This window comes from Rhinolophus sinicus, chromosome 17 (genome assembly GCF_057876585.1).
Source record: "Rhinolophus sinicus isolate RSI-liver-muscle chromosome 17, RSI-T2T, whole genome shotgun sequence".
Classification (NCBI taxonomy): Eukaryota; Metazoa; Chordata; class Mammalia; order Chiroptera; family Rhinolophidae; genus Rhinolophus; species Rhinolophus sinicus.
In genome coordinates, this window is record NC_142517.1 from 8,745,256 (window position 1) to 8,765,620 (window position 20,365).

A 20,365-nucleotide genomic window follows, 5' to 3' on the forward strand; every position below is an offset into this window, starting at 1 on the left:
GGTTAAGGGACCTGCAGAGAGTCATACAGAGTCACTAATAAAATGAGGACTAGGAAAAGAAAGACATTTTAGGCCAGAGGCTTTCAAACTTTTCGGAAGAGCAAGCAATAGTAAGAAGTAAATTGTATGCATGACTCAGGTTTTGGATCTAGCAATCAAAAAAGGGGCTTCCTCTGGAAGCAACACTACGTTCCATGGATTCTCTTCTGTCTTTTTCTTCCCTTTCTTTTCTTTTTGTTATAACTACTGTTATTATTTTCAACTAACAATCCAGTAAGGAGTTACAATCTACGGTTTGGAAGTCACTCTCACCTTGCAGTGTCCTTCGGCTCTTTTCCTAAATCAGAGGTCAAGATGTATTTCTTGACCCATGAGTAAATGCTGAGGGGGGTTCTCCTGTGATGATCTTTTCACTCTGTAAAGAGCCCCCCAAGTCTGTACATGAAGGAAGCACTGTCCTTACAGTCAACCTTCCACCACAGGCAGCTCATGACCCTCCCGGTGCACCATCAATTCCTAATAAATAATGAATACTAATGACAATATTGAGACACCTATTTGCATTGTACTCCCAATAAAATCAGAAGGAGAACTGGGGCTACTCCCTAAAAATGGCATACAGGTCTCTAAATAAAGGGCTTTAATGCATTTTATATTTAAACCATAAGGCCATGGGCTCAAACCCAAATTGAGATGAGCTCTGCTTCTTAAGTACCATTCTGGAAAAGTTGTTGAAATATTTATCCATCTCTCTGGTTTCTAAAGCAGCTCATTTTCTTGTAGCACATTTCCAGAGCGTAGCTGTTTGCAAACCCCCTTGAACTGGGGCGGGGCTGACGGAAGCAAAGGCAGTCCTTTTGCAAAGTCACGTCTGTGAAACTTCTTGAATGAGAACTATGAAGAACGACATTGTTTTTAAAAATACACACAATTCAAAGATTCATTTCTCTGTGCACCTGGTCAAGTCTTTACTTTCACTACCTCATCTCTCTGTGGCTGAGGGCAAGTTGTTTAACCTCTTTAAGCCTAAGGGGATAATAACTCCAAACTTAATAAAATTATCAAGAGGATGTAATGAGATGATGCATGGAAGGCTCTGGCCAAAATATCTGGAGCTCAGAAGGAGCTCGGTAGATGCTAGAGACGGTTATTATTTATCCACTAAAATTTGCTTTGTCACCATAACCCTATTAGCATAAACAAGGCTTTCACTTTTGACAAATCAATTCCACAGCTTTCGCTGTTCTCATAGGCTAGGAACCCTTCGTGGATTCCCAGAGGTCAAATGACCTAGCCTCTTGTCTTCAGGTAGATGAACCCCCAAACCTGTTAAAACGCAACACAGCCAAAATCCTAAGCTGCGTGATGCTCTCCATCCTGTCCCTGATGTGATACATTATTTCCTCGACCTACTAAACCAATATATAAACATCCCTATATTAGTTTTCTTTTAAAAACTAGAAAAGAACCATATTTACTTTTCAAGATCAAAAAATTTGTCTCAAAGGGGAATTTGGCTTTTTTCAGGAATGTTGACTTATAACACAAGTCAGAGTGCCCCCTTCCCTTCTGTTCAAAGCAAAATAAACAGGCCTCCAGCAGAGAAGGTTGTTATTGAGTAGTTATTGGAGGTGTATGTACTCTGACTTCAGCATTTCAAAGTCTTAACAATCAATAAAGAGGGGATATTTTTCTATAGAAGTTTTTATTTCTAGAAAAAAAGCTACTTGATAAGTTTCAGGTGATCCAGCTATTTCTAGATACTCATCTGTGCTTTTCTTTTTTAGCTCCAGATAGTTCAAGCTTAGAAAAATCCAAGAAAAATAGTCCACTTTTGCTGTATCCATTCTCTATAACATGAGTAAGCAATGAGCGCTTGTGGCGTTAGCATAACTTTCTAGTTTGCATCTAAATTTGTGTCCAATTTTACTCATAAGAATTCTAGATGACAAGTAACAGAATAATATTCTCATTAAAGAAGTTTTTCTTCTGCTGCTTTACCATAAGGCAGTATCACGTTTCATTAAAGGAACGTCTTTTAGGGAGGCAGTGATTAATCAAACCTTCATTTATCATGATCAGAAAAAATATATATATTACACACAAAAGGGAAAATAAAACTTCCATATAACTTTACTTCCTTCTCCTTCCCAGTAACCAAGGGGTTAACCTGAAGTCTTAATTCATTTCCACTCTAATTGGGAAGAGTAGGGAGAAAATCATTTCAGTAGCAAAATGGAAATTGCTAGCCTATCTATATGCCTGAGGCAAAAAGAAAGGAAATGAATTCTCTCGTAAGCTTGGTTAGTGAGAGGGAAGAAAGACTACATCTTGCACTTCATGTCATTGTTCAATTTGCCAGTGTTAAGTAATGATCTCCAGAACGGTGTGTGGGTCCAGAGCGAGGTTCTGCCCAGGTGCCCCAGACTGAGTTCACTGGGCAGCTTTTGGACGTGTCCTTTATTCAGCTAAACCTGGAGCTGGCTCAGTCTGACAACTCAGCTTGCAGACAAAAAGTGAAGGCCCCACTGGAATCTTTGGGAAAGTTTTCTTCTTTCCTCCTGAAAAGTCCACTTCATTGTTTGGTGTCTTCGGCCAAAGAGAGTTCTGGGCTGCACAAATAGTTCCTATTTTAGAACCTACAGTTTTTCGGGCAAGGAAATAGACTTGATCTGGGATGTTTTTCTCAGAAAAAAAAAAGAAACAGAAAATGAGATGCTCCCTAAATCGAGAACTTGACAATTACAGAACTTCTTATAATTGAGTACATTTTAAAACTTGTTTTAAATCCATGTTTATACCAATATTTGCTTCATGCCCCTCCTCAAAATTGACCCTTGAGTGCTGTATTGGTCAAGAATGATTTTGAGGGGGTGGCCGGTTGGCTTGGTTGGTTAGAGCATGGTGCTGGTAGCACCAAGGTTGCCGGTTCGATCCCTGCATAGGCCACTGTGAGCTGCGCCCTCCTCAATCTTCATGTTCACTGGAACTGTTAAAGCAACTAGAGAAGCGAGAAATATGGGGGTACTTTGGATTCTCTAAACATCAGCGCACTCACTGGTCAGTAGTTCAACTAGAAATGAACTAGAGTTCATTTAGGGGCTGATTTGTCATCACATTTGGGCAATCATCTGTTCCTTTGTGCTTGCTATTTAAAAGAATTTCCTACTCTGCAAAACTATGTGATAAAAATCCTTCATGTTTTCTTTATATGCTGAGTCATTTTTAATAATTTTTGGATGATATCTCTATATTGCTTTCGTTTTCTGTACCGTGTTTCCCTGAAAATAAGACCTAGCTAGACCATCAGCTCTAATGCGTCTTTTGGAGTAAAAATTAATATAAGATCTGATATTATATTATATTATACCCTGTCTTATATTATAGTAAAATAAGACTAGGTCTTATATTAATTTTTGCTCCAAAAGATGCATTAGAGCTAATGGTCCGGCTAGGTCTTATTTTCAGGGAAACATGGTATAAGTATAAATTGGAAATTAGCTAACAGATAATATCTATCTTCAGGTGTTCTGTTTTATTTTGTTAGTGTTTTCATTTTTCCTCTCTGCATTTCAAGACATGAACTCTATAAAATTGCATCACATATTAATTTTAAAAAAAGCAAAATTTGCTTCATATTTTTTTACTTTTTTTTTTTTTGTAAGATTTTATTGGGGAAGGGGAACAGGATTTTATTGGGGAACAGTGTGCACTTCCAGGCCTTTTTTTCCAAGTCAAGTTGTTGTCCTTTCAATCTCAGTTGTGGAGGGTGCTGTTCAGCTTCAAGTTGTTGTTCTTTCAGTCTTAGTTGTGGAGGGCGCAGCTCAGCTCCGGGTCCAGTTGCCGTTGCTAGTTGCAGGGGGCACAGCCCACCATCCCTTGCGGGAGTCGAACTGGCAACCTTGTGGTTGAGAGGATGCGCTCCAACCAACTGAGCCATCTGGGAGCTCAGCAGCAGCTCAGCTCAAGGTGCCATGTTCAACCTTAGTTGCAGGGGGCAGAGCCCACCATCCCTTGCGGGAGTCGAGGAATTGAACTGGCAACCTTGTGGTTGAGAGCCCACTGGCCCATGTGGGAATCGAACCGGCATTCTTTGGAGTTAGGAGCATGGAGCTCTAACCACCTGAGCCACCGGGCCGGTCCTGCTTCATTGTTTAGAAAATAGATTTATAGCATTTTTCTAAGCAAGTCCAAATCAAGCATATCAAAACATTTAAATATGACTTAATCATTGTTTGATTAAGAAATAAGCAATGATGTTTCATAAGAAGTCTCCCCCAAAACGTTTAACATTCCATTTCAGTGTATGGTTCATTATCTATAAAAATATGATTATTACTAGAACATTAATTATATATTATTAATGTAATCTGAAAATATGTAATTGTTACAATGCAAATCTTAGGATTTTTGTAAAACTTTAAAAATGTAATTACATAATTACATAGAATGATCACTTCCATTGTTCTGACATTTTAAGCTACTTTTTATTTCATACTACATGACATTTTAAAGCTTTTGTGGAGTATAATAATTCCATGACCTCACAAGAAAGCAGATCAGTGATAGTTTTAGCCTATTATTTCATATAAAATTGTTTTCCAAATTTGAAGATAGCAGGATGAATACTTGGAATATCCTTTCGTATGCTTGGAGAACACACTAAGAAGACCAGTATTTGGCAATTTATTATTTAATTGATCAATACAGATATTTCAGCAATTCCTTCACAGATAACTGCACATCTCACTCTGCATTCTTAGGTAGACTTCCCAAGTTCAAGGTAGACAGGTGATTCAGTCCCCAAGATTTATCTCAAGCTTTTATGTTTCCTTTCTAAAGAGTTCTGCTGTATTTGTGGGACATTTCTGTACAGTCTGTATAGGATCATAGATAGGAAAATTTTTATTTCAGTGGGGATAAAAAGCACCAATTGGATATACTAACAATTGTAATAATAATAATGAAGAGCCTTATAGCTGTCTATTCTAAAGGATAAAGGGACTAAAATATGTTGTATATCCACATTATTTTGAAATTATTATTTTATAATGCAATATATAGTGAAACCTCCCTAATTGGGTTGACATGCAGAAAATATAATTAGTGAAATTTTGTAATTAGCTGAATTTTAATGTTTTTAAATACTTGTGATAATAAAATAAAGGTAGTATTTATGAGTAACTGTTTCTCTTTCATCTCAATTTTATGTAAATTATCGACTAGAACAGCAATGTATTTGTCGTTTGTTATCTCCTATATTACTGCTTCTGAGCATTTTGGATCCACTCCATAACTTAGACCAGAAGCTGCCTCACTGAATTGAACTATTACTATATTTTCACTAGAAGATTGCTAGCAAATTGAGTGGTTAAAAAAAAAAATCTGTACACTATATTTCAAAATAAAACTGTCTATAGGAATTGCTATTTGAGAATGAGGATCCTTTAAACACTTTGCAATTCTATTTTAAAACCATGACCTAGTTTTAAAAAATGAACCTCTTATTCTAGTCTGTCTTGTTTATATGAATCTCTCAGAAAATTAGCTTTGCTGGAAAAGAAAGGAACAAGAGATGCTTTGGTAATATTCTTTCAGCGATCGAAGAACCAATGTGCTGTTGTACTGGCTGAGCCGTCAGTGGCTGGGAAACCTAAGTGGAAATGAACAATGCATGAGGTTGACTTGTGGCTCGTCCTTGGCCGTGAAAGTGCATTAGTGGCGGTGACAGTGGTTAGTTGGCCTTTGCAGCTCAGTTGTCGCTGTGTGTGTGTGTGTGTGTGTGTGTGTGTGTGTGTGTGTGTGTGTCTGTCCTTCTGCCTCTGAGTCAATCAAGTGATGCTGTAATAAAAATTCTGAACTTTGCTTCAGGACAGCTCAGAGGGAAAATATGAGTCAAGAAAGATGCATTCCTTAATGGCCTTCACTAAGAGCAGGTAGAATACAGGGCTCACTTGAGGCCTAGCTGAAGAGTAGCAAAACGGCTATTTAGGGCAAATTGTGTTTTGAGTGGTCACTCGAGAACCGCACTGTCCAACACAGGAGCCGCTAGCCACCGGTGACTATGGAGAACTTGAAACGTGGCTCGACTGACTTGAGATGTGCTATAAATATAAAATACACGTAGGATTTTGAAGACTTGCTACCAAAACAAATGTCAAATATCTCAATAATTTTTATATGGATTACATGCTCAAATGAAAACGTTTGGGATATAGTCAGTTAAATAAAATATATGATTAAAATTAATTTCACTCATTTTTCTTCACTTTTTTAATGTGGCTACTAGAAAATTTTAAATTACATGTATGACTCACATTATATATCTATTGGACAGCACTGCTCTAGAATAAGGAAGAAAGCCCATAGGGTGTAAAGGCAACGTGTCAAGATCTAGTAAAGAAATGTGACTGATAATAGCGTAATAATATGAGCAGTTTTTGCAAGGTGCTTTAGCTTGCTGGTTATAACTGGGCACTCCAAAGGGAAACTGCATGGGTTCAGATTGGGCCAATTACTGAACCTCAGTTTCTCCATCTGCAAAGTACAGGGAATAATTATGGGCTGTCTGTGCAAGTGGGTTAAATGGAATAATGCATGTGAAGCACTTAATGTGAGGTCTAATAGAGGATGCAGTCATAAAAGCCAACGTCTATCATCATGCTTGTCTTAGTCACTTCAGGCGGCTATAACAAAACACCACCGACAGGGTGGCTTCAAAAACAGAGCTTTATTTCCTCACAGTTCTGGAGGCTGGCAGAGGTCTGAGGTCAGGATGGCAGCCAGCATGGTCAGGTTGTGGTTCAGATCTTCTTCCTGGCTTGCACATGGCTGCCTTCTTGCTCTGTGCTCATATGGTAGGTAAAGGGAAAGAGAAAGCTCTCAGATCTCTTAGAAGGGCACTAATCCCATTATGAGAACCCCACCCTCATAATCGCATCTAAACCTAAAGACTTCCCACAGGCCCCACCTCCTTATACATCACATTAGGGGTTAAGGCCACAAGCATTTAGTCGCTCACAAGAGTTTAAAAAATCCCATCAGAGACAGCAACTTTGCAATGTAGTTTATGAAAACCTTTTAGACGCAGCAGTCTAGTGTGTGCTGGGCACCGTTTTTGCTGGATACTGAGCAGTTGCCCTTGCCAGCTCTGAGTGTGGTCCTTGGGCCACCAGCAGCAGCAGCGCTGTGCGCTTGTTGGCAATGCAGGGTCTCAGACCCCACCGCCCACCTACTGAGTCAGAATTTGCACTTACCCAGATCAGGTTTCAGAAACACATTCAGTTCATGCACTGCCATCTGGGGATTCAAACAGCAGTAAGACAGCCTTAAGGCAAGGTGTTCCAGTGTGGTGCTTATGTGATTGTGTGGGGGTGAGAGTGAGTCAGAAGGGAATAAGACGTGATACAGTTGGCATTGAAGAGCCCCATAAAAAACACCCTTGCTCCCCAGTGATCCAGAACCAACCGTGAGATAGACCAAGAGTCAAGCAGATAGGGATTAAAATATCGGCTTTATCACTGATAGGATTTTTGGACATGGTTTAGCTATGTGGCTTCCTGACACTGAACCCCACAACTAGGGAGACTTACTCATTAGCACACAGTGTCTCCCCAAAATGAAAAGGGGCAGGGAAAGGCATGCTTAGTGTACTCGTTTTCTGTCTCTGCCGAACTAGCAAATTACACCAAGTTAGCAGCTTAAACCAACCCCACCGATTAGCTCACTGTTCTGTAGGTCAGAGGTCCAGTTGGGCTCAACTGGGTTCCCAGCTCAGGGACTCACAAGGCCCAGACTCAAGGTGTCCCCTGAGCTCTTATCTGGAGGCTTAGCGAGAATGCACTTCCAGGCTCCTGCAGGTTGTTAGCAGGATGCAATTCCAGGCAGCTGCAGGATGGGGTCCCCTTTCCTTGCTGGTCGTCAGCCAGGAGCCCCCTATAGAGATCACCTTCCCATTCTTGCACATGGCTCCCTCCATCTTCCAGCCAACAATGCAGGCACATCCGACCTTTCTCTGACTTCACTGCTGCTCCAGCCTGAGAAAACTCTTTGCTTTTAAGGGCTTGTGTTTAGATCAGCCCCACCAGGACAGTCTCTCTTTTGGTGGACTCATAACCAACTACTGATTAGTCACCTACATGATCAGGGAAATCCCTTTTGCCATGTAACGTGGCCAGGGCATGATAGCTCATCTAATCACAATCCCAGGAATTAGGGTGGAAAATCTTGGGGGTCCATTTTAGGATTCTACCTATGAACCCTTGGTTTCTGTTCCCAAAACTACGAACCACGTAATTCAGTCTTTGATGGTGGAGAATGAATCAGGGTGTGGAAAGAGGCCAAGCAATGTCACTGCACATAGAAACCTGAAGCCAAGGAATTGTTGGTTCCATCACTTTCCTCTTCCCTACCCCATCCCTCAATATATTCAAAAAGCTATACCACAAAGTATAGTTTAAGGGTCATGCAGGGGACATGGAGGCCATGATGAAGAATACGGTTGGTCCTTGAGAGGAAATTTCACCTAAGGCAAAGGATCTGACCCCCTCTGCAATGAGGACGGGGAGGGTGGCCCATAATCCTACAGGACTGTGCTAAAGAGCTTAAGCTGAATTCAGGATGCATTGGGTAACACAGATGTGACAGAACCTCCAGAACCATGGTATGGGAGATTAATCTGAAAATACCGTAGGCAATTAATGGAAACCCCTTTATAGGAGACCTTTGCAAGAGATCTGGTGAGAGATTGTGAGAACTTGGACCAGAATGATGGCAATAGGGATGGAAAGGGGTCATCAATTATAACAAAGAAACCAAAAAGAAGACTTGGCAACAGTTTGGATGAGGTCAAAGATAAATCCATGGACGCAAGTCTGGAAACTGGGAGAACAATGGTGCAATGGGGAAAACAAGCAGAGCTGGTCTGAGATGGGAGCTGATGAGTTTGATCGTCTGTGACATGCACGTGGCAAATGTTCATTTTCTCATGTGTCTTCCATTTGAAACCAGACACACATAAGCATGTGTGCACACGCGTACACACACACATCTCAACTTTCAGCTTCCCTCCCCTGTCACTGCACCCCTTTCCCTGCCTCCTTCAGCAACCACCTACCTCCCCTTCCCTACCTGCCATTCACTTTCTCTGCTCCACTTTCTCTTCTGGCAAAGGTTACCATGGCTCCCCCGTAGACAAATCCAGTGCAATCCAGTCCTCCACCTCATGGCCTCGCCTCGGCCTTTGAGACATGTCTTTCCTCTCAAAGCTCCCATCTTCTTTTCGTATTTAAGACCCTATTTTCTCCTCTTTCTCTTCCTGACTCAGTCTCCTTGGTTGTTTCCTCTTCTGATTATCCCTTAAATGTTGATGATCCCAGACTCTGTCAATGCTCTCCTGTACATGGATATATCCCCTGTAAATGCTGAACCTCTGGCTGATATGTGAGGACTTTCCACTCAGTATTTCTACACTGAATTCCTGACTGTTCTTCCCACCTGCACCTACCGTTCAGTTCTGTGCATCCCAACTGAATCCTGATGTCTACCTCCAAGCCCATCCTCTTCCGGTCATTACTGCTGCTGATGGCACCTGGGCCACAAGTGGGGGTACTCCTCTCTCTCCCTCACCTCAGCCCTGTCTTCCATCTCCATTGTTTCCAACTTAATGCACATGTTTGTGATTCTTGTCTGACAACTGCGGTAGCTCCCCTGCTCCTCACCTCTATCCCCTCCAATTCACTTATTCATTGCTGACAGATTTATTTTCCTAAACTATGTATTAATTATATTATTCCCAAGATTTCAAGGCTGTCATAGAATCCATTGCCCTCAGGTGGGACTGCAAATTTCTTTAGGTTGTGTCAGTTGCCAATAACCTGTCTGTGTTCATGTCTGCCAGCATTGTGTCATTTGTGAGGTGCCCCTCCCCAACCTGATCCCAAACCTAACCTCCTACTGGAATTGACATGTCGCTCTGTTTCACAAGGTCCTGACTTTCCCATGTTTATCCTTCTGGCTGGAGTCACTTCTCCCTCAGTCCATTTCCACCTCCCTAAATCCTTCTTTCAGTCCTCTTCACCACCTGGTAAAAGTACACCCACCCTCCAAAAGTCAAATCAAATTAGCACCTCTATTAAGAAGGAAGTCTTTCTTGAGCCCACCAGGGGGTGCCATCCTCTGTTCCTTCTGTGTCTCCTCCCACCACCTCCCTGGACCCTGCACACTTGTGTTTCTCTCAGCAGCCATGATACTCCATTGTTCTCATTTATTTGTCCTGTGTTACCAATGAGCCTGGCACCGTGCCTGGTACATAGGAAGCATCAGAGGAATGCTGAAGGTAGGAAAATCAAATACTTCAAATCTGGGAAAGTCCTCAAGATGCCATTTGGAATAAGTGGAGGCAGGAAAAGACTAGAAAGCCATTGTATATTTATTATGAATTTAAAAGCCTCTCAGCCAAGTAGACCTGGACCTACTCCTCAAATTCTGTGGATTGCCATAAATCACTTCAACGTATGACTCCTAAAGATTTGAGATTGGCATAGTGAAGAATTTCAGGGGTAATTTCTGATGGAGACCATGAGACAGGGGAGGATAAAAGTCAAAGATGAGATCAGAATTTAATTTTTCAGAACTCTACAGAGGACATTCATAAAAATACATAGTTGTGGTCAAAAAGAAATATAGCCCATCCTGCATTCAGACCCATATGTGGATTTGTGGGTGTGTGTATGTGTGTGCGCGCACGTGTGCGCACGCGTAGAGATGAAGAGTGAGTAACCTTGTCAAGTTTACTAAACTCTCCAAATATGAGATTCCTTGTCTGTAAAATGGGGCTGGTAATGGTTGTTGCAAGGATTCAATCAGGGAAGGTATATAAAAGCATGCTGGCCATTGCCTGGCTTATAGTAGCATTCAGTGAGAGAGAGGGAGAGAGGGAGGGAGAGAAAAAAAAGGGAGTGGTGGGGAGGGAACTGGAGGATAAGCTAGCCAGATTCAGCTCCCACTGTTGTGAACACACTTCACCTATGGATTCCTGTCTCCTCCATCTGCCCCTCCCCCATCTTAATGACGTGTGCTGTGTTCTGAAGGCTACTGACACAGGACAAACTAAGAAAGCTTTCAACAGACAAAACGTGCTCACCATTCAAAATCTACTTACTTTTGTCTTTGCTTTTCAGTTAAAAAAAAAATCTTGGCTTTTGTCTCAGAATTGCTGAAATATTAGGTGCATAGACGGAACACTTCTTTTTCACTCTGCTCTTCCTATTTCTCACCCTTGGACTTGGAAACGCTTCTCAGGGTCTCATGAGAAAATCTCCAGAGTGGTTGGTTCTGCTGGGTCTCCTTGGCATAAACTCAGCTGTCTGGTCAATCTTAACTATTGTGGATCCTCCTCCCCTCCCCTCCCCCCCACCCCCACATGTAAACTGAACTTTCTAACTTCAGGGTACATTTGTTATTTCTTACCTTATCATTCATAATTAGTGCAAATGATTCTTCCCCTGTCCTATTTTGTTTTTAAATCTTTATGGAGTCATTTTAGGTGCATGTAAACCACAATCTTGGTTCTTTTTTGGATGCTCCTTTGAGACTATACATATTTCATTCCATTCATCTTTCATCATAGGGCAGTCCTTCAGAAACCCCTTATTATTTTAGCTGCTTTTTTTGCTTTGGCAAAAATATAAGACCAAGGAGCTGCAAATCTTGTTCTCCTGCTTATTTAAACAGCGTCTGGAAATCTGAAATAATTACCTCCTTTCATAGTTTTAAAGTTTTGTGTGTTTTTTAAGATATACTGATATTGTACAGTGGAGTTGAAAGGTGTGGGTTGGCAGTGTTTGAAATGCTCAAATCCCAAGGCTGTGAAAATGGTGTTTCCTCCATGTTCATCACTTTGAGTGCTGACCATTATCAATATACAAGGCTGATAGGGGGATTTCAACTTCAGAACATTATATGGAGATATTCAAGGCAAAGACAAACAGCTTCCTATGACTTTGCTTAATTCATTTAGCTATAACTGTACATGCAGCAGTATATAGCAAGTGATTCATATCTAGAAATTATATGACAATTATTTTCAGTAATAATTGATATTATGTTATTTCAAGAATGAGAGATTTCAATACAAATAATCAGCCCTCCTAGCAAAAGGGAAGAAAGGAAAGCAAGCAAGGAGGGACTATTTCTAAAATGTCCTATCCTTGGAAGTAAATGATCATAATGTTTATCTATCAGTTGGTTTCATTCAGCTGATGTATTCCAAATTGTTTCTTGTCCTCACTTTAAAGCATTCATACTTTTTACTTCTTGCATTTAGCCTCTGCCATATTACAGATTTTTAAATAGTTTTGAATTAAGGTTTGGTTTTAATTTTGCCCTGAATTCTGATTCATTCCTATACCCTCCAAATGTATTTCTAATGTTCATAAGTAAATCATATTTGTATCACGTGTAGAGCTTACAAGAGGGGATTCTATGAAAGATAAAGATTCAAAATTAGCCAGCAGTTGAAAACATTGGTTGAAGGCAAATAAAACCATGTGCATCTGTAACAGTTTATTTTATTTTTACCAGTTTACTGTTTTAAGCTATTTTTGTGCCAAAGTTGGACAACATACTATAAAATTTCCAGTGCTAACAAGTGTGAGAGGCAATAAGCCAGCCAAATATATATATGGGGAAATTTAGTTTTTATACTTGTATTTATTGCAATTAGAATGCAATTTATCAGCTATCAGTCAATTTGGTGTTTGTTGTGAGTATAATCATACAATTATTTTTATTTTCCTCCTTTTTTTTCAGAATGTATACACGGAATGAATCCATCTAGAGACGTTCACGGTATGTTAGATTCCAAATTATATTTTTTATAAAATATGCACATTCATATATATGTATATATATATGATTTTTACCTATGTATCCTATAAATAACTTAAGATACAAATTAACCAAATAATTAAGGCTTTTTCTTTTGCTGATTCAAAAGTACTTAAAAGCTGTTCTCCATATTGTAAACCTACAACCACATAAAACATTCCAATGAAACCTTAAATGATACCCTCAGTGTTACAGCGTTTACCACAGGTGCATTCTGCTGTTATTAAATGACTCTATATGACTCTCTGGAAAAAAAAAAATAGAGCTTGGCTTCTATCTGTTATAACCTAGTTTATTACCTTTGTTATGGCAGTCGCAATGCTAAATTTTTATGAGCGCAAAGTGTTTACTAAGCATCCCTAAATTTGCAAAAGATTGATTTTGAAATTTTCTGTTTGCTACTTGCGAGATGCACAATTGAGTTAGGAAGTTAGAGTGAAATAGTCACACGTCAACCACAGTATCCCATGGAAACAGTCACATGGAGGAAGGATGCAGTGGAAGAACTAAGGAGTTAGATTTCAAAAGGGAAATAATCTCAAAGCTCCTCCAGAGGGAAAAAAATGTGTTTAATCAAATTCCAGTGTTGAAAACTGGATGGTGTGTCAAGCAGGTTATTTGCACACACCCATTGTTACTTTGCCTCAGACTGGACTCTGCCTTCACTGTGACATTAGTAACTACTGCAATTCCGTTCAGAACCACTAGCAAAATATATTCTCTGATTTTTATTTTCATTTAAATGGTACTGAAAATAAAAATAACTCTTTCAGAAATATTGTATTTCTAGAAATGTATTTTTTTAAAAAGAAATATCCTATTTCTCACAGAGGGGAGAGTTTTGATTTTAAGAGCATGGCTGAAATTATAATCCCATCTTTATACATATTTTAGTTTTGAGAGGGTTTTGAGAAAGGAAAAATGTAAAACATTTAGACATTTTCTGAGCCCACCTATAGTTACATATTTACCTAAAGTTGTAGAAGAAAAACATCAATAAGCTGTTATTGTTTTCCAAGGAAATTATTTTTCTTTCAACTAACCAAATACTACTTTTAAAATTCACTGTGAAAACTTCATTCCATTCCTGTTATGAGGCAATTTGACATTTCCCCCATGCAGCAAGTAGGGAAGAATCTGTCACGTAGCATCCGCCCAACATATCGCTTCTCCTTGTATTTTTTATTTTGTATTATGACGAAAGTAAATTTCGGTATTATTCCAGGGCAACCGTAGGAGCAAGTGTGGTAATGTTTCCTTTCCTTTCTCTTTGAGAGGCAGTGGAAGGGAAATTCTATACAGCAGTTGAAATGAGCGGTCTTGGGGGAAAGGAATTCTTCATTTCGCACACGATGTTGCGGAACTTTATAAGCTCCGTAAAAAGCCCTTCACATTCACACTAAGGGGGTCCCGGTGCCCCTGAGTTGAATCCCACGCTGCTTGCTTTCCATTCATTTTATTTCCTCCATAAAGAAGGTGCCGCGGACTTTTGTTTGTTTCTTGTTTTCAAATGTGCCCACCCGCACAGCGCAGTTGTAGCCTGCACAGGTCCTGGGAACCCCAAGTGCCCCAGGACCCAATTTAAAATAAATCAGCAAGAGCTTTTCCTTGTCGCCGTTCGAATTCGGGGTTATTGGTTGAGACCCTAAGCTAAGCAACGCCCAGGGTGCTGCTCTTGAAAGGCAACACTTGGTGCATCTATCGCTGTACTTCTCTCTTCTTACTGAGGAAGGTAACTTGAGTCCCGCCGGGAGACTGCAGCTGAGAGTCCGACCCGCAGCCCCTCGCAGGGTTTAGGGTTTCAAACCGCCCGAGCCCCAGAGGAGCGTTCTGTGACCTTTCTGAGTCGCGGATTGCCCCAGTCCGCTCTATCCCCCCGAGACAGAGCCCATTTTTGCCTCTGCCGCACTCCCAAGCCGCATCCCTCGCCCCCGGGGATTCCCCGGGGGATGCACTTGACCGCTGCCCCCAGGAGCGGTTGGTCAGCTCTGAGGGGCAAGCGTTTGAGCCCAGGCAATAGGGTTTCTTAACTCGCCATGACCTCGCCTCCAGAGCGGGCAGGGCCGAGCCGGGCAGGGGAGTGGCAGCCGGGAGCTTTGGTGACTGTGCAATATTTAGAATCACTCGGCTAACATGGAGAGCGGACACTTGGGGGGTCTTTATACCTGAAATGGGCTTCCTCAAAATCGTTTTGAAAATAAAAATACAAAGGGGTATTCTACTCGAGACACCAGACCCAATAAAACAAACAAGATGCAGCTGGGTGCTGGCAGTTCCCGGAGTGTCCCGGGTTTTCCGGAGAGGAGCGAGAGTACTGGCCCACCAAGGGAAAAGCGCGGAAGGCAGGAGGGCGCCCAGGACGCCTGGTGTACCAACGGCCTGGGGCGGGCCGACTGTGGTGTCCCAGCAAAGGGGGTTCGGGAAGAGACCCCGAGGCGGGCCAGTCCGGACAGCGGGACCGCTGCCTGGGGTACACGCGCACTAGCTCCGCCGCTCAGCCATCGGGACAGCGGAGATGGGACTCAGCCTCTCAGGCTGGCTCCCGTGGCCGTTTCCTGTCGTTTCTCCCCAAACTAAAGTTATTACAAGAGCGACCCAAAGGCCGCGAGGAGGGCTGGCGCCGTCGGGGGCGTTCCCCGGAGCACTGCGCGGCCGACGGGCGCCTGGGGCGGCGAGCGAGGGTGGCTGCTGCCCCCTGGCGTCTGCCCGCGGTCCGCGGCGACTCTCGCCGAGCCTCCGCTCGCCCTGCGCAGCCCGACTGTCCTCGCTGGTCCTGAGGCCGAGAAAGCAGCGCGGGCTCCCACCGAGGCCCCCACCTCCGTCAGGCCTCAGCTGCAAAGTTCGAGGAGGTCCCGCGCGTCAGTGGCGGGAGGGAGGGACACAGCGGGGCACTGGTGAGGGGACCCCCCCCCCCTGGGAGCTAAAGTTGAGGGCTCCGTGGGGCAGATGGGGACGGGCTGTGAGGGGATCGTGGGGGAGTGCCCTCCCCGAGGATGAGAGATCCCGTGGGGGAGGAACCCGGGAGCCGGAGAGTGCGCCAGGGCCGGCCCCGTAAGCCCCACGCAAATGCCTGCGGCGCCGTGGGGACGGACACAAGGGGAAGTTCCCGCCAGTGCGCAAAGCCGGGGTGGGTTCGGCACCCCCGGGCTGCTCGCTTGCGCTCGCAGGGGCAGAGAAAGAAGCGGGGACCGTTTTCGGGGAGCCCGAGAACGGTGCGGGGCTCGGGCGACCCGACCCAGCGGGGATCTTTCGCGCCGCCTGCAGGGGAGCCAGTGCTCCGAGGAGGGGGAGCGAACCCAGCGGATGCTTTCAACTTTCCAGTCGCACGTTCTTTGGGGTCTTCTCTGACTTGGAAACCCTTTGCTCGCTGCTAAGCACACAGCCGGACTCAGGCGCGCTGCGTAATTAAGCCGCAGCAAATAACACCAATTAAACAAGCCAAAAGAGAAAATTAAAAACACAAAAACCATGTTGTGGAGACCGAGAACCGTCTGGCCTCATTAAACGAATCAGCGCCACTCAGCTGCCATTGTCAACCGGGCCTTGGGGCCGTGCAGAGGCGCTCTCCGCGGAGCCCTCGGCCCTCCGGCCCCTTCACGGCCGAATCGCAACCACGGCGGGTAAACCGGGGTTCGGCCGTGGGCGCCCGCGCAGGGCCTGGGGTCACCCAGGGTTTCCGACATCGGTCCCGGGAGCCTCGCGGCGGCCGCTGCATCTCCATGGCACGCGGGGCGTCTCCCTTTGGCTGGTCTCCGGGCCCGGGTCGCTCCGGGCGCAGCGCGCGTCCCGAGTCCTCCCAGGGCCGGCCGGCCTCCGGTTCCTCCACCTCCTCCTTGGTCTTCGGACCGCAGCCGCCACTGGTGCCGCTGCGCATTGCAGCCCTGGGGCCCACCGCCGCGCAACCGCGCGTGTGTGTGCAAAGCCGTAGGGCTGCAGTCTGCAGCGGGGCGGGGCATCGGGGAGCGTGTAAGCCTGTGCGTGTGTGTGGATGCGGGAGCGTGGGGTGGCCGAGGCGGCCACAGACTCTGCACCCCGGCTACGTACAGTAGCACGCGGTGGCGGCGGGGGCGCGCGGGCCAATTCCAAGAGCCCGCGGCCCAGAGCCGCGCCCTGGCTGATACCGGAAAGGTCTGTGATTGGCCGGCGGCCGCCCCTATGCAAACGAGCTAAGGGAATGGAATTCCTCGGGCCGGGCTTACAGTAAAAGCACGTTCATTTCCAGGCACTCTCATTCATAGAGCCAGCGGGCGCAGGCGGGACGGGCGCCCTGCGGCCGGACCCAGCCAGGGCACCACGCTGCCCGGCCCTGCGCCGGCAGGCACCTCTTCCCAGGGCTCCTGGGGACGCTAGAAGAAAGTCAACCTTTGCTGCTTCTCCTTGACCTGCGTTGGAGCTTCGATTTTTGTTTTTTCTCTTTCTTACTTTTGAATGAACTGGTTTCTTGGCTGGATGGTTTAACTTCTTTCTTGGCTGTGAACTTTTCCCCGGTCGTTTCCTTTGACAACTGCAGGAGAAAGTGCGCGGTGCTTCGAGGCGAGCTGTGAAGTTGCCTTGCGTGGCAGTGTGTGTGGGAGTGTGTGCGTGGGTAACTTGAGCCGCCGCGTCTGTTTCGATCTGCGCTGCGGTGCCCCCTTCCAAGGCCCGCTCCACCTGCTGCGGTTACGCGGTGATCCTGGGTATTGGCGCGTCTGGGCAGTTAACCCGCCGGCGTTGGGGCGACGTTGGAGGAAGATCGTCTTGCTACTGCCCAAGTCCGGGCTGACTCACGGAGTCGATGTAGACAGTGGCTGGCTTCCGAAGAGTGCGTGTCTGCGTGCGTGTGACTCGGCTGCTACTCAACTGCCACCAAACCACAGGGTCAGCCACAAACTTAACCAACATCCCCAAACCTGAGTTCTCATATCTGGAGAGCTGTGCCCTGAGTGTGATCGAATTGGACATTTTTTTTTTCAGATTAGCTTTTCTTTGAAAAGCTGAATTTTCTGAACTGAGCATTTTGCCAGAACTTATTGACAAGTATTTCTAGCCCAGCCCTTATCCAACTACTGAAGCTGATTTTCAAGGCTACTTTTAAAAAATCTGCGGCGAACATTAATGGATTTCTGTTGTTTAAATTCTCTACAGATTGTACTGTAAATATTTTATGAAGTAGAGCATATGTATGTATATATATATTTATATATGTATGTATATATATGCACATACATTAGTAGCACGACCTTCGGAAGTCACAGTTCTTGCTTTTGAGGACTGAAGCCAGTTTTTCATGGTAAAAGTGGCGCTGTATATGGAAGACACTCGTGTATTTTGTGTCGTGTTGGTACTTTAGACAAAACTCACCTGGAAAAAAACAGGAGACTACTGGAACTTCCAAATTATGTGTTCGCTGGTCCTTTTTCGCTCTGCATAAATATTTTAGGAGGTGTATGCGAATTTTGCCTCCGGGAACTTTTTTTTTTTAACAGCACAGCCTAAGATTGAACTTAAGTTCTCAAAGCAAGACTCAGAAGAGAGTCTCCTTGGCATTTGACTTTGGATTCTGGTCGCCCACTTTGTAAAGCACTAAGCGGTCGGTTGCTAGGAGCCCTGCCGGGGCTGAGGCCGGTGGGCATAACTAGAACTTTACCCCTCCGGGAGAGTTGGTAACTTAGTCAGCCCCCCTCTCCCAACCCACCCGCAGCAATAAAGGTCTCTGAACTTGTATGTTGGTCTCCCCGGAGCTGCTTGCTGAAGATCCGCGCCCCTGTCGCCGTCTGGTAGGAGCTGTTTGCAGAGTCCTAACTCAGTCGGCTTGTTGTGATGCGTATCCCCGTAGATGCCAGCACGAGCCGCCGCTTCACGCCGCCTTCCACCGCGCTGAGCCCGGGCAAGATGAGCGAGGCGCTGCCGCTGGGCGCCCCGGACGCCGGCGCCGCCCTGGCCGGCAAGTTGAGGAGCGGCGACCGCAGCATGGTGGAGGTGCTAGCCGACCACCCTGGCGAGCTGGTGCGCACCGACAGCCCAAACTTCCTCTGCTCCGTGCTGCCCACGCACTGGCGGTGCAACAAGACTCTGCCCATCGCTTTCAAGGTACACGGCCCGGAGCGGGTGGCGGGAGGACAGGCGGGAGGCCAGCCCAGGCCGAGGCGATCCGGGAGGCCAGCGGCCAGGCGGGCGGGGCTGGGTCTAGAAAGGGCCGGCCCCTAGTCCACTCCCTGCGCTCGGGAGATGGGGGATGCTGCGTTGCCCTGGCGACCCTCGAAGGGACGTCCCTGCCTCAACCCACCGGGCCTGCCTCCGCGGAGGGCTGAAAAAATCAGGATGCCCCCAAAGATGTCCACCGAGGGCCGCTCGGGCTCCCTTGCAGGGGTCCTTAGGTTTGTACAAAGTAGGAAAAGTTGTAAGCCGGCAGGGACAAGCCTGTCTGCTCCCATGCTTCTCTCCCCCACCTCTGGCTTAACACCCAAACCATTCTGCCTCCCTTTGATGGAGCATCAGGAAATATAATAGAGATATTGTCATACCTTCGGGTCAGTGAAAATAAACTGACAAGGAAAACTGTCAGGGCTTCCCACCCCGTCTTTAACAGCCCTGTAGACATAAGCATGTCCAAAGTCCACTGTGGGCGTTGTTAAGTTTGCAAAAGTTTTCTGAGACTTTGCAAGCTTCTAGCCTGCTCCTGCCAGAAGCCGCAACTAGCGAATCCTGTTTCTTTTCCTGGAACCCTCCTGAACGTTATCGCCCGCTCACTTTGATTAAGCCCAGCCCGAGGCAGGGAAAGGTGACTAGGCTGTCTTTCCTGAGCCGGGGGTCTAATCCGCCCGCATTTCTGTTTGAGGAGGGGGCGGCTTGGACCCGGCAACTTCAGCTGAGCAGTTCAAAGAGGTCTTCATTCACTTTCACCCCTTATCCTGCCCTAGCTTTGAGCTGCCTTTAAAAACCTTGGCCTTCAACCGGGATATATAAACAACCCTGGGCGTTTTTAAACAACCACTCCACCACTCTGGCAGCAAACAGCAGAAATGTAATTTCAGCAGTGGGGATTCCGTTCTTCTAGAAGTCTTGGGTGGGTTTAAGAAGGGTCAGGTTTTTTTTTAGTACAATCAGCATAGCTACTTCCTGTTCATTTAAAGGGCTAAAGCACGCAGGTGGAGGGAAAAAAGCTGTAAAAATCCACTACACTGTTTTTGTTGTTGTTATTGTTGTTTTCGTTTTAATCTGGCTAAATGGTTGTCCTTTTTAAAGGGAGATTAATTTAACATAAGCTTTTTATGGTTGCAGGTCTCGGTTGGATGTTGATATAGTTACAATGAATAATGTTCACTCTTCTTAAAAGTAGTCGGAGTTCTTTATTTTTAAGCTTTATACACCTTCCAAACTTCCATTATGACTTCTAAAATAAAACAAAAAGGGCAGTTGGCTATGTCTCCAGAATTGCCTCCTGTTCCTCTCAGTTTTCTGAAAGAAAGAGTTTTTGAGGGGGCTGAAAATGAGAATA

The 20,365-nt window shown here is 45.1% G+C and overlaps 1 protein-coding gene across 2 annotated transcripts in view; it reads left to right on the forward strand.

Annotated features, from left to right (window-relative positions):
• RUNX1 (RUNX family transcription factor 1) overlaps positions 1 to 20,365 on the forward strand; it is a 233,400-nt gene that overhangs the window by 125,952 nt on the left and 87,083 nt on the right. For both annotated transcript variants that reach the window (XM_019730263.3, XM_019730261.3), the window contains exons 3-4: positions 12,811 to 12,849; positions 18,704 to 18,957. In XM_019730263.3, coding sequence (XP_019585822.1) covers positions 12,811 to 12,849; positions 18,704 to 18,957 — 293 coding nt within the window. The remainder of the gene's footprint in view (positions 1 to 12,810; positions 12,850 to 18,703; positions 18,958 to 20,365) is intronic.